We start from the raw sequence: 13,914 nt of genomic DNA, 5'->3' as shown, positions 1-13,914 counted from the left end.
TACCGCCGATGCGTGGATTGCAATTCTTTTGCCAAGATGATGTGGGCTCCATATTACCTTTTACGTTAAAATATTGGGAAAATAACATACATATATATATATATATATATATATATATATATATATATATATATATATAACTCGTATTTTAATGAAATACCAAGTTTAATTTTTGGTTTTCAAAAATATCGACTTCATACATCTGTTTAACTAAAATGACAAAATTATACACTGAAATAAATAACAATGTTATAAATCTCTCTTTCATTGATGTTAATTTTATATAAAAAAAATCGGATCAAATCAAAACCAGTACATGAACTTTCAAATTCTCAATTCTGAAATAAAAAATAGCCTTAAATCGAAATTAAATAATAACATTCATATCAGCCAACAAATGACTTCATCCCGTATGCGAATTACAACTCTGAATCCTAGATTCTCTGTTCGAATTTGTAATTTTGATGACTATGAACTATCGATTTTTACCCCTTCCTTTTTTCTGTGTTCTCTACGATTCAGAGATTATTGTTTGTTTTTTCATTTTTAAATAAATTTCATATATGACGCGAATGAATAAAGATAATTTATGTTTACATATAAATATTATAAATCAACATCAATGAAAAATCAATAAAAAAAAAATTCGTGGCATTGTTATCTATTTCAATGTATAATTTTTTCATTTTAGTTCAACAGAGGGTATTAACTCGACATTTCACTAAAACACATGGTATATATGTGTCATTTTCCCTAAAATATTACACGGATAGCGTTTTAAAAGGACAACTTTTGAGAAACCGCTTGATATCTTACATTTGAAATTGAAGTTTCATTTGAACGCTTTAGAAAAATTGTTTTTTAGGTCAATCAAACATATTAAATACTCTTATTAAATAACTTCAAAACTATTTAAAAATGAAAGCAAAAAATTTGAAATCACTAAAAAAATGAAAGCAAAACATTTGAAACAATTAAAACGATGACAAAAAACTACGAACACACTAGCGTCGTAATAATTTATTTTCAGAAATTTTGTCTTCATTTTTATATTATCTGATCGAAAGTTTTGTCTTTATTTTTTTTAGTGATTTTGAAGCTTTTGCATTCATCTTTCTAATCTCGAAGTGTTTTTTTTTTTTTTAACAAATGTATTTTTGATGTTTCACCTATCCAAAAGCTTGATTTTTCCAAAAGTGTTACACATGGAACTTGATTTTCAAATGTAAGGTAACATTAAACTTAGTTTCTCATGTTTCCTTTTTAAAAGTCTAAAATTCAGAGCGGTTGTCTTGATTTTTTTTAGAACAGTATTTTGTTCAAAATTTTCAAACCGCAGACAATTATTTAAGTTCAAAATAGTAAATAAATTTATAAAATTTACAAAATAAAAAAAAAACTATTTTCGTGATAAAAGCTTGTACACAATTTCTTAAATTAGTTTAAAAAATGCACGTCCACCGATGATTTCCACTTTTTATGTTTGACTTGGGCTTGATTTTATTTATTATGTTCTTGTACCAACGGTAAAACCTAGGAAATTACTATTGGTTTTTACGCTCAAGAATATGAATTTTAAAAAATAGCATAAACGTAGAGGTCGACGTAGCCTCATTGCGTAGAGTAGACGTAACCTCGGCCACAAGGTGTAAGCGGCATTCAAGTTGCTCATATCGTAAAAAATGCTTACACCATCGGCATGATAATGACAATCTATATTGATATGTTTCACATGTTGAGTTACCAATATGTTTTTATCTGAAAAAGTACTAAAGATCTTATTCGACGCCATGTGTCACTGAAAGCGTAAAATTTTATGAAGATGGCCCTCGAGGCTTAGTTAACGATGTTCAAGAATTTCCGAGAAAAAAAGGTTCAAGTTGAGGATCTTCCCTATCACTTTTGGGCTGAAGTACTAAATACTGTTTGTCATATTCATGATTGAGTGACTAGTCATTTGGGCACTACTATCACACATTATGAAATCCGGAGGAGTAAAAAGCTTAACGTCGGGTATTTTCACATCTATGGCTATGTTTTCAAAAAACTTAATAGATCTATGATGAAGTCCATAAATATTTTATCAACGACAACACTGTTGAGATTTAGAGTTCAAATGATAAGGGCTGTGATCCTGCCAGTACTAAAGTCATGAAATATGTCTAAGACAATGTGGCTGACAATAATCCCAACGAGCCAGAGAGTGTTGATGAGATTGACTCCGATAAAGAAGAGGATATTTTGCTTTATTTACTTAACCCGTATACTTGGGCCAAGTTATATGTTCCTGAACACTTTATATTGTATGACAAGGGAATGTCAATACATGTCTCGGGATACTAGGGGTGAAATCGGTTCGGTTCGGTTCGGTTTTGGACCAATTTGTAAACCGAAACCGAATTTTTGATTTTGAAAATTTTGGACCAATGACCGAACCGAATTGGTCAAAAACCGAAAATCGGTTAACCGAAAATTCGGCTAACCGGTTTTGTAAAACCGATAACCGATTTTGTAACCGTTTTAAAACTGGTTAACCGATTTAAAACTGGTTATCCGGTTTCAAAACTGGATAAAAAAAATCGGTTAAATAACCGATAACCGAATTTTTGGATTTTCAAAACTGATAACCGAACCGATTCTTAAATTCGGTTTCGGTTAACCGAACCGAATTTTTGGTTTGATGACGTGGCACCGAATTTCGGTTCCGGATCGGTTCGGTTATCGGTTTAGCCAATTTTCGGTCAATTTTTGTACACCCCTACGGGATACGTGAGACGGGCTTCTTTCGACATGACTTATTTAGGAGTTTTAAGTGTAAACGTATAATTGTAGTTCCTCTTTTGTTTGGAGATAGGGAGAATTTAGGGAAAAAATAAATGGAAATGCTTGTTATACGGCTCCCGTAATGCATGGAGAGAGAGAGGGTAATTTATTGTTATATATGTGCTAACTTAATTTAATGCAAACTATAATATTCCACGGGTGTTTTCTTCAACGCATCAGTGTAAACGTACGTATAATTTATTCATCTTATGTTCGGATAGAGAAGAGAGAGTAAGGAAAAAAAAAAAGAAAAAGGAATGGATAGAGACAATCATACTAGTGGAAACGGGCTTGTTTAGGTGTATTAGACTATACATTACGTTATTCACCTTGATTGTGTAATAAACACACGTGTGTATAAATGTGAAGCTTAAGCTATATAGACCAAGGTTTTCAATGCCGTTCCGAGCCTCCTGATTTATGGAAAATCGTCATGCCGATGGAAAATCGAAAGGAAAAAAATGGGAAAAAGGACAAATGAAATGTTGTTTTCGATAGAAAACCGACGTGACGACGGAAAATCGAACGGAAATAATGTGGCAAAACAAAAGAATAATATATATATATATATATATATATATATATATATATTTGTAAATATAGTCCAAATTTAAAACACTTCAAATCATACATATCTAGCATAAATGTTAGATACTGAATGACATACTATCAAATTGTTCATGAAATAAATATGTTTTACAAACATATAGTTACAATAGAAAATGAAATGTATCAATAGAATCCCGATGGACGTCCCAGTTGGATAAAATTCGGTTGGTTCTCTTGAAGCTCGCATTATTGGGACCAAGTGAAATGCCCCTTGTATGATTGTTGGAAGTTTTGAACATGACTGTCGTAGTCGGCTTGATCGTACCCTACGGCTTCACTTATTAGTGGACATCCTGGTACACAAGCTATAATGTACTCGGCACCGAACCGATCTACGCGTACACCGAATGTACGACATCCACTTCTTAGCGGATTCACCTGTGGTTGTGGCACTCCTATCGGATTAGGGTTATGGTGAGAAGGACAAGTATATGAACCGTCACTCTGCGTGTCTGAAGTAGTGAATGATATTGTGTCGAACTGAGACATCAAGTGGTCGACGCCGTATTCACTATCAGAGGACATGTACGCTCCATATTCTTGTTCAAAGTCACTACCGCAATCACTACCACAATAATGTGCTCGACACCGAATCGATCTACGTGTACACCGAATGTACGACGTCCACTTCTTAGCAGATTCACCTGTGGTTGTGGCACTCCAATCGGATTAGGGTAACAGTAAGAATGACAAGTATACGAACCGTCGTGTTTGACGTAGTGACTACTAACATTGTGTCGAACTGAGAAATCAAGTGGTCGACATCGTATTTACTAACAGAGGACATGTATGCTCCATATTCTTGTTCAAAGTCACTGCTGTAATCACTACCAGAAGACATGTAATGTGCGGGCGCTCTCTGTGTTCCACCACCGTAATACGATCCTGTTTCAAAGTCAAAGTAGTATCTGGGTGTATTCAACATATAATATATTACTTTTCATATTAAGCATATGTACATTGTTTGAGAACTCCGACATGAATAAATGCCAATACACTAACTTGTCAGATCTATTTTTGCCATTCACTATTAGATGTCAACATTGTTGACATAAATGGTGGCATTTTGAGCCAAATTAGTCTTTTGGTGAAAAGTGGGAAAATGTTATGAAATTGGTAGCAAATGAGGCAATTTCTCAAAAAAGATCAATCCCCGGCACCATAAACCGCGAGCTTGACGAAGAGTTTGTTCATGACTCCAAACTCTAGCCTAGCTATCGCCTTCGATTTGAATTCCATGATAGTCGACGAGAATTTCACCGCTGCAGCTTTGAGAATCCCAATCGAGACCGTGACAACTACGTGGTCCGCCTCGGCGGAGGTTCCGTCGGAGAATCAGACCTTGATTCGAATCGAGCGACTCACCGCAGTGAAGGATTGTTACTTTCTTCGACGCCGGCATGAGAATCCCGATGTCGTCGGAGCTCGGCCTCTTCGCCAGCTTCCTATGCTCCGCCGTTGACCTGTGGTTAGACCTATGGCTTTTTAAAAAAAATTCATGTATTTGTGTCTAGTCATTATGATATTAAAGACAAAGAAGATGATGTATATATGCGCGGAGAAAGATATAAGGATTTTGTAGCCACCGGCGAGCTTGACGGGCATGGAGGTTCATGTGATTTCATTTTTTTTTTTTTTGTTTATTAATTTTTTATTTTAATTTTAATAAGGATATTTAGGTAATTTTTCCGAAAAAGTGGCCAAATGACCAAAACGTGAAAAAAATTGGATATCCGTTAAAAAAAAACATGACGGAAGGACTACAATTGAAACAATGCAAGTTTTTAAGGTTTGTTATGTACGATTTTCAAGTACAAGGGGCATCGGGTTACACGTGCATGAGTTTAAGGGCATTCATGTAAATACTCCTAAAAATAAATTCAGTTTGTTCTGGACATCCTCAACAGGACTGGAGAGGTCATCAAGCTCCACAGCTAGTAAATAAATAAATAAATAAAAAACATGTATAATTTATGTTCTCTTCCATAATCTATTTATGGTGGAGGAATAAGACCATAACTTTTAAACTTTTATTTTTTAAATTACTAACACTGCGTATTGACAAAGCTTACTGCCCAGAAACATGTCATTCATCGTCCTTGTAAAGGAACACATAGTCACAACACTAATCTGTAGCCCTAAATTCATAATGTATTCTGTAACGATCTGGAATGCACAATATGTATTTCATAGATGCGAACAAAGTTCAATTTGTTGCTGATCAAGGAGCAAACAATAAAAACAAAAAATCTTCAAGCTGAGAGTAATCACCAGATTTCAAATAAACAATTTGGTTATTTTTTATTATTAATCAGACTGGGAAAAGAAGGAAAAAACTCTCTGATAAACATGAAGATGTGAAATGAAATGTGGGCTCACATGTCTTCTCAGTATCCAAAATAATCGTTACGGATTTCGTCATCAAATTTCTTGCTCAGCTCTGGGTGCTTCTCAAAGTACTCTTCTGCGGTCATGGTCGTTATATTTTCCTGATGACAACACGTCGGGTTTACAGTCAATACGAAAACGAAATACAAACGAGAATCATAATGCTCGTAAATTATCATCCCTTACCTTCAGCTCTTTTAATTCAATTAGCTCCTTCTCAATACGCTCCGACTCTTTAAAAGACCTTGCTTCTGCTTCTTTAAATTGAGCCAACTAACAAAAAAACATGAACAGCTTAGGTTCAGAATGTATGGTAGTTTTTGTAACCAGGGAAAAATCGATGGGACTCTTACAATTGCTTCGAATTTCGGTTTGTACTCGGGAGTCACTGTGTCTACGAATTTGGGGATTTTGACACCTGAAATGTGTAAGGATACAATGAAAATTATAACAATAAAATATATATATATATATATATATATATATATATATATATATATATATATAAAAACTTGAGAAAGAAATGTTAGGCTGGACTGACAGATAGTATGGTGAAGCCAAACCTTCAGCGGGGAAGGTCATATGGTCGTGGAAATATAAAAAAAAAAATGCCCGGAAAGAAAAAAACATAAAGCAAGAAAGAAAATATAAAAGAAGAACATAAGACATATATTTACCATGAAAATGGGAATTAATGGGGATAGTTTGTTGAGAGGGTTAAACTAGGTTAGGAAACCAACAATTTCAATCACCCATTTGTTTGTTCATCAGCGATCAAAAATATCGCAGAAAGGAGAATATGACACACATCTTAGGTGATCATCTATATGAACTTGATTAACAGCTTCTTTTTCTTAACTTATGCCTGAATACTAAATTAAAAGGGGAAAATTTTGTGCTATTTCCTTAATTTGTTATCAAACGCTAACAAATGTAAAGCACAAGAAGTTTCTTTTTGTGTTTTCATCATTTAAAGTGTAGACATATAACACCTATAAGATTTACAGAGACAATAGAATAAGATACAATGATATCATATATTATTATGATTAGGAATTTAAGAGTCCCTGTGTCAACATACTGTCAAATGCTTCCTTGTATTGGTCTACCAAGCGAGATCCAATCCCTTTCCTGTAGTACTCCCAATCAATCGGTTCAGGTTCCTGCAACAAATTCTTGTAATTAAAAATTCGGATCGCAACTGCAAATTTCAGTTTGATGCATTGTTCCCTTATTGTGCAATTTAACCCTAACAGGATTGAATTTTGATGAAAGAGACGCAATTCCACCAGAGCCCTAGCAAGAAAAAACGCAATCGAATAGTAATAGAAAGGATAGGGTTCGAATGGAACGAACCAGGCTGAACTTGGTCTCGAGAGCGGTGTTGACCTCGTCGAAGGCACGTCGGAGGTTACCGAACTCTCTGCGAGCCTCGTCGGAGATGAGAAGCCTGGCCATGCCGTCCCAATCGATGTTCTTCGAGGCCTTGAAGGTCATTTCGGCCACTTTCTTCCCCGGACCGCTCATCTTCTGCGTCGAATGAATCGGCGATGGACGGTGATTCGGATTCGGATTCGAACTTGTTCTTCTTCGCTGCTGGCTGTTTCGTCTTGTTTGGTGTATCGGCTTACGTGAATAAATGAGAGTGAGACCTGCCTCATGTATTTTGGGCTCAACTATCTATCAGGCCCAATCTAGTTTCCAAGAATAGGCCATACGGTCTCTATTACTATCTTATATATCCGGAGACATTACGAATCTAGCGCTTTTAGGGTGTAATATTTCTAAAATAGCGTCTATTTAAAATACTTTCCAAAATAGCGTTTTTACAAAGAATAAAGAACTTTTTTTTTTCCAAATAAATGAAATCATAAAAATAAAAAATTTAAATAGAGCACAAAATAATAAACTTATAATATAAATTATAAAATATTATTTTTTTAATAAAAATATAAATACGCTATTACAAAAAATGGTTACTGCTAGAGATATGAGAAAACATCAACAAGGTGTAGTTTCGATTAGAGCTATCAATTTGACTGGGCAGCTCGTGGACAAACAGTTCGACCCTATTTTTTAGAAATTTAGGGTTGGTCCGAACTCTTTTTGAAAAAAGATCGGGTCTAACCAGACCCGTTGAAGAGCCTGACTGGGCTTGGGGTATAGGCCATCAAGCCCGGTTCGGACTCAATCTTTTTTAAATCAAAATAAAACATCTATTTGCTTAGAATTTATATTTTTTGTATAAAAACGTATTTTTTACACAAAAATTAAATTTTATTATTAGTGATACAATTTTTTTAAGGGTCTAGTGGGCTATCTAGCCATATGAAACGTTAAAGTTTTATAAATAGTCAACGCTTCGTCAATTTTTAGTAAATAGCCATGTAAATTTCTTGCTATTTACGAAACATTTTTGGTTATTTAAGAAAAATTTATCAAACGTTGGCTAAAATGCAAATGCTTATATTTTTATAGCTTATATCACTAAATATTTGTTTTGTTAATTAAATTTTTTGACGTTTTGATTAAAAGTATAATTTTTTAATAAAAAAATATTTATTCATGATTTGTATAAGTATAAAAAAAAAGTATTACAAGTTGCAAAAAATATACGTGTACAAATTTGGGTAAAATATAAACAGTTAAAAAAATTAACTTTTCGAACAAAAATTTATATGTACAGTTTAAATGGTCAATTTGAATGTCTAATTTATAATGGAACAATTTAGATGAAATGATCGGTTAAAATAGTGTCCCAACTAAACCCAATTTCCTCATTTGTATGGTATAAACATCATTATTTTTGTTTTTGCCCTTACAAATTACAGGTAACCAAAACCATATATATAATGACCCTTATTACCTCTTTTGATCCTTTATCTTATCATCTCCTTGTTTTTTGAAGCAAAGTAAAGGCATCGACTGTCTTTAGTATTCGAGAGAAGTGGCAAAGCCTCGAGGATCGGTAGAGGCATAGCCAAAGATAGAGTAAAGACATACTGATATTGGTTGTCGCTCACCTATACCTGCGGCGGGGCCACCTATTATATATGTACAATTTTAGGAGTTATTTGACTATGTACCTGGCATTCACAAAAAAGATTATTAAGGGGATACTCGAGTTTTGTGTTTGTTCACGAGACGAAATTGTGCCAAAAACTTTTCGGTCTAGAACATTTGTAATAATACGTAATATTCTTTTGTCAATATTGGATGGATATAATTCTTGACTCACTAAGAAAATCCCCCATGGAAAAGATAGTACAAAAAACAGAAGTAATGGGAAGTATATAGTAGTTATGTGGCGTAGATAAGATTCATCTCACGACGGGTTTAATTTATGAGTTTTAGTTCAGTATTGTGACTAAATCTTTGGTGGTGTATAGAATTGACAAAAATATTGAAATACAATATTTAATGAAATGTTTGTCATGAAACACAATTTTTAATGACAAACATGTCATAAAATATAGTATTTAATGATAAACATGTTTTCATATTGTTTTATTTTATAGTTTTAAAAGATTTATGCATTTTATTTTTTGGATTTTGATGGATTTAATTAGAATCCATTTATTCATATTTAAATTTTTATTAAATTTACTTAGTCAGTCAAACTCTATAAAAGAAAACATAAGTATATTAAAAATAATTCTGAATACATTGTTGGAGTTAATTTGTGGGATTTTTAATCATATTTGGAGTTTATTTAGAAAAATTTCAAAGAATTCTGCCAATTTCAAAATAAAAAGGAAATATTTTTACAATTTGTTTTTTAATAAATTTTCCAACATGATCCAATTGTTTATGATCATGTTTGATCATTATCTTCTTAAAACATCTTCTACGTGTGTAAAAAAAAAATGGTCCAAAAACACAAAGAAAAAATGAAAAACTATATATAATTCTCATTTATTCTCTCTAGTCTCTAGGACTTTGAAGGTTCCATAAATTCTCTCTAGTCTTTAGGACTTTGAAGGCTCCATAAATGGTAAAAGAAAATAACATTTACATTAAAATTCTAGTCAAGAGGTCCGTTTGACAAGGTACATAATACGTAAATCAATATGCAAACTATTTTTTTTATATCAGTATATTGATAAGTTACCAAGCAGTTATAACATTATTCAAGAACTTATACAGACTCAGAACAAGACATATTTTCCTCTGTCCCCTCTCTCATCGTCCTCATCATTCTCCATATTTGTATGGTATTAAAATATATCCTCGACCCATTATATCTTATCATCCCCTCAAACTTTTAGTTATGAAAAAATCGAAATCAGGCCCATAGTGGGTCCCACGCGGCGCCGAGAGCGGCGTCGTCGAGGAAGCAAGCGGTGTCGGCGCCGAAGAAGAGTTGTTGTTGGGCGGGCGGGGAGTCGGGGGCGGGAACGTCCATGCAGAGCAAGGCGATGAGGTTGGCTTTTTGGCACTGAAGAGTCACGGCCTCGGCTTGGGCCTTGGCCAGCTGGGCTTGGAGATCGCTCACTTGCTTTTGGAGATGGCAAATGGCTCCCGCGCATCCGTACACCGGGTCCCGGATCCGCGCGTTCGCTTCGTACACCATGCTGCTCACCGCGTCTGCTCGTTGACTCTCCGGAATATCCTGATCAAAATCAAAAAATTTAAAAATTAAATTAAGAATTTTAGTATTAAGGACGAAACCGTAAATCTAAATTAATAAGATTAATATGCGACAAAAAGTTTAGAGGGGCATATTTGTACATCTTTTAGATAAAAAAGAATGTTTGTGGCTGTGGTATCAAGTGAAATGTAAATTTAGGCACTATGTTAATTGGATGTATGAATCTGAACTTTTGAAAATTAAATTTTATGTTTTTTTTTATCGATTTTATATGTTTAACTTAAAATTATATGATTTTTTTTCATATATATGTTGTCCTGAATAATTTAGGCTCCGCTGACTGTATGGACAAGGAAGTACAAGACTACAAAAGCATCCTTTTCTTTATTAGTCAAGCTTAGGTGAACAAAACCGTGATATTTATTCTTTTATAAAAGAAATATATATATTTATATTTAGAATGGCAGTGACCACCATGATACCATCACGTACTTAAAATTCTTGAAAGCAAATAATTATTTTCATGTGTGCAATTAATGGATCATGACTTAATTAGTCCTATTGGTTTATAATTTGAACCTCTATAGAGGGATTTAGCTGTGAGAGGGACATGCTTATTTACTTCCCAAAAGGGATGACACTTTAAATCTTAATCTAAAAGCGAAGATTACCCACTCTTTGACTCTCCCACCTTACACACACACTACCCTAATTATATGTAAACATGTCAATATAATCAAAAGCAATTCAAGCATTTTAAAACTTTTTCATCTTTTTGCCTATATACTTTTATTAATCTAGTTTATAATTAAAATCCAGTGGGCAATTACTTTTTAAAAGTAAAAGTAAAACAGAAAATTAAAAATATATGTATATATATATATATATAGTCAGTAACAAATATTCCTTCTTTGACTTTTACCCATTTATGGTTTAACATTCCCATCATCACTAAACCACTTACCTATTTAATCATAAACTTGGTTCTAAAAGGTGTCCAACATAATTTATTCAAGTAATTTTGTGTATCGAATATATATATATAGAGAAAATTATACTCAAACTATATTATGTCAATGATAGAACTTGCGTCAAAATAATATAACAATAACTAATTAAACATCATGAAGTCAATGCCATTATAATTAAATACATTTTAAGCACGGAAAATAAACCGCCAGTTCGGGCACATAATTCCAAATGGCGGGAGAAATGGAAGAAGAAGAAGAGAAATTTTTATATATAAAGAATAGATGTGAAACCTGCAAGAACTTGATAATGTTGCTGGCGCCGAAGACTCTGTGGGCGATGGTGAACTTGAGAGGGTCGGTTGGCGGGAAATACGGCGCCAGAACGCACTTGTCAACACATCGCCGCCGCAGAATCTTGCACGCCGCGCACGGACTCATCACCACCGACGGCGGTGCTTCACTCATCGGCGACGACGACTGCCTCGATTCTGGCGATGAATTTGTGGTCTGACACGACGACGACGACGGGGATATCTCCGCCGTCGAGACCACGGTCAGTCTCGGTGGCGTCACTATTTTGGCTTTGAATTCCATATTTCCTCTGTTTGGACTTTGGAGAGAGAGAGAGAGAGAGACTTTAGGGTTTGATTGGGGTTTTGGTGATTAGCTTTGTTGTGTGGTTTTGGAAAGCGAGACATGAAGGGGTTAGTGTATATATAGACAATAGCCCGCGGAAAGACTTTGGGTAAGAGAGAAATTTAGTAAAGTTTGACGTAACTTTTGTAATTTATTTGTGACGTAATAAACACTAAGCAAAACGTAGAGGACAATTCAGCAGCATAAAGACACTAATTTTTTTTTGTTATTAGAAAAAAAAACACTATTTTTAAAAATATAAAAAAGAACGTTACCTTTTATTTTCTTTTTCCCTTTTAGATTGTGAGTCAAATTGATAGTGGTCAACTTCCCAATGCGCCGAAAAAATATGACTCAGTAAATATATGATTCATATTTGAGATTTGATTTTGTATTATAAGGTATCATCTCAAATTAATTGACACCGAAAATCTATGATATATTATAGACAATTGATAATTCTATTGTTTTTAATTGCGGATTCCTAACATAAATATGTGCTTGAATTATATTCCAATATCTCATAAGTCAGACTAACATATCGTACTTAGACAAGCGATCTTACTTTAACTGATAGTTGAGAAATTATCTCGCATATCTTGTGAGATTGAAGGTAATACAAGTCTGAAGATTATGTGAAGATTATAGGTTTTATTTTGAAACATATTAAAGTATGCCAAAGTTAGTACACCTGAAAATATTCCGAGAGAAGAATACTTTAATTTCGAATTCGGAGCTAAGAAAGAAGAAGGTATTCTTATTTATGGAGGACATTTTAATTAGTTTCTCTCGTGAGAGTTGTAATTTTCTAAAAAAATTAACACTTTGACGATCATACGACAGGTTCATTCGATTACATCATAACCAAATCCTACGACGATTTTTTAGGAGGTTGATATGCAATTTAAAGCCAATACAAAATTGGACATGTTCCATAACAATCTTATTAGACATAAACATATAACTGGATTTTTTTTTTTTTTTTTTGAAATAACCATATATTGGATGGTACTTTAAGAGAACAAATATTTATTTTCAACTGATACAAAATTGGTACCGGCGTACTGATTTCATTAATGATGCTAACTTGCAGATATGAAAGTTTCTTTCCCTTAAATTATTACAAATAATTGTCTCAGTAAAAGTGAAAGGAGAAAAACGAGGAATAAAACAGTGAGTGATCCTACTAGATATATATAAGAGAGGCATTCTATTTAGTTCACGTTTTATTTTATATTTTGTATATTTTTTATGATTGGAATGAATTGTAAATCTCACGTCATGTTGGGTGCTCGGAATAAACAAATATAGTACATCAACGGCAATAGATATAATATCAAACATAAGAGACTATTTTAGTGAAATGAAACTAAACCATTCACCCTATCTGAAATAAAAGATTCTTATAATTTATTAAGTTTAAGGAGCTGGAGAATTAGTTCGATTTATTGATAATAACTAAAAAAATCTCGTCGCATTCAGTTTGGCTCATGTCTAATTAGAAACTTTGAGTACAATATTACTAAAATGTTTTGTCCCCATACAATTATTATATTCTTTATAAATAAAAAGAGAAAAAAAAATACATCGACAGTATTTCAACCCATAAAATTTAATTTGCAGTATCTTATATTCTAAAATACAATTTTCATGAAATTAAACACTATGTTCATCTAGCTCAATACTCAATTTTTTCAAACAAAAAAAGAAAACACATTCCTCATTTATTAATTTTTTTAATCATTTTAACAACTTTTTATTTATTACACTATAGTCCACATACATATACTTGCGACTTGTATCCATTATATTATATATATATATATATATATATATATATATATAGACACACACACACACACATATATATTTAAATTTAAAAGGAATTTGTGACCT

The 13,914-nt window shown here is 33.1% G+C and overlaps 2 protein-coding genes across 2 annotated transcripts; both read right to left on the bottom strand.

Moving 5' to 3' along the window:
* Positions 1-5,595: 5,595 nt before the first annotated feature.
* ATPQ (ATP synthase D chain) lies at positions 5,596-7,459 on the bottom strand. Its single transcript, XM_089604258.1, has 5 exons — positions 7,177-7,459; positions 6,902-6,983; positions 6,174-6,238; positions 6,007-6,093; positions 5,596-5,921 (listed from the first exon to the last, which is right to left on the bottom strand). Exons 1-5 carry the CDS (start codon positions 7,345-7,347, stop codon positions 5,820-5,822), a joined length of 507 nt encoding a protein of 168 aa, XP_089460384.1. The 5' UTR covers positions 7,348-7,459; the 3' UTR covers positions 5,596-5,819.
* Positions 7,460-9,782: 2,323 nt separating this feature from the next.
* LOC149379374 (LOB domain-containing protein 1-like) lies at positions 9,783-12,061 on the bottom strand. The gene is made up of 2 exons (XM_089602807.1): positions 11,674-12,061; positions 9,783-10,432 (listed from the first exon to the last, which is right to left on the bottom strand). Exons 1-2 carry the CDS (start codon positions 11,974-11,976, stop codon positions 10,106-10,108), a joined length of 630 nt encoding a protein of 209 aa, XP_089458933.1. The 5' UTR covers positions 11,977-12,061; the 3' UTR covers positions 9,783-10,105.
* Positions 12,062-13,914: the final 1,853 nt, after the last annotated feature.

This window comes from Urtica dioica, chromosome 12 (assembly GCF_054948205.1).
Source record: "Urtica dioica subsp. dioica isolate 48M chromosome 12, U.dioica_male_clone48M_v1_H2, whole genome shotgun sequence".
Lineage (NCBI taxonomy): Eukaryota > Viridiplantae > Streptophyta > Magnoliopsida > Rosales > Urticaceae > Urtica > Urtica dioica.
The sequence above is the reverse complement of the archived record's forward strand: the minus strand, read 5'-3'. Positions and strand labels throughout refer to the sequence as shown.

Excerpts from the sequence above, each read along its gene's own strand:
- ATPQ (XM_089604258.1), bottom strand. The coding sequence starts at position 7,347 with ATGAGCGGTCCGGGGAAGAAAGTGGCCGAAATGACCTTCAAGGCCTCG. Across the intron at positions 6,984-7,176 it reads TCGAGACCAAGTTCAGCCTG|GAACCTGAACCGATTGATTG; the intron begins GTTCGTTCCATT and ends AATTTGTTGCAG. Across the intron at positions 5,922-6,006 it reads TTGAATTAAAAGAGCTGAAG|GAAAATATAACGACCATGAC; the intron begins GTAAGGGATGAT and ends TGTTGTCATCAG.
- LOC149379374 (XM_089602807.1), bottom strand. The coding sequence starts at position 11,976 with ATGGAATTCAAAGCCAAAATAGTGACGCCACCGAGACTGACCGTGGTC. Across the intron at positions 10,433-11,673 it reads ACATTATCAAGTTCTTGCAG|GATATTCCGGAGAGTCAACG; the intron begins GTTTCACATCTA and ends GATTTTGATCAG.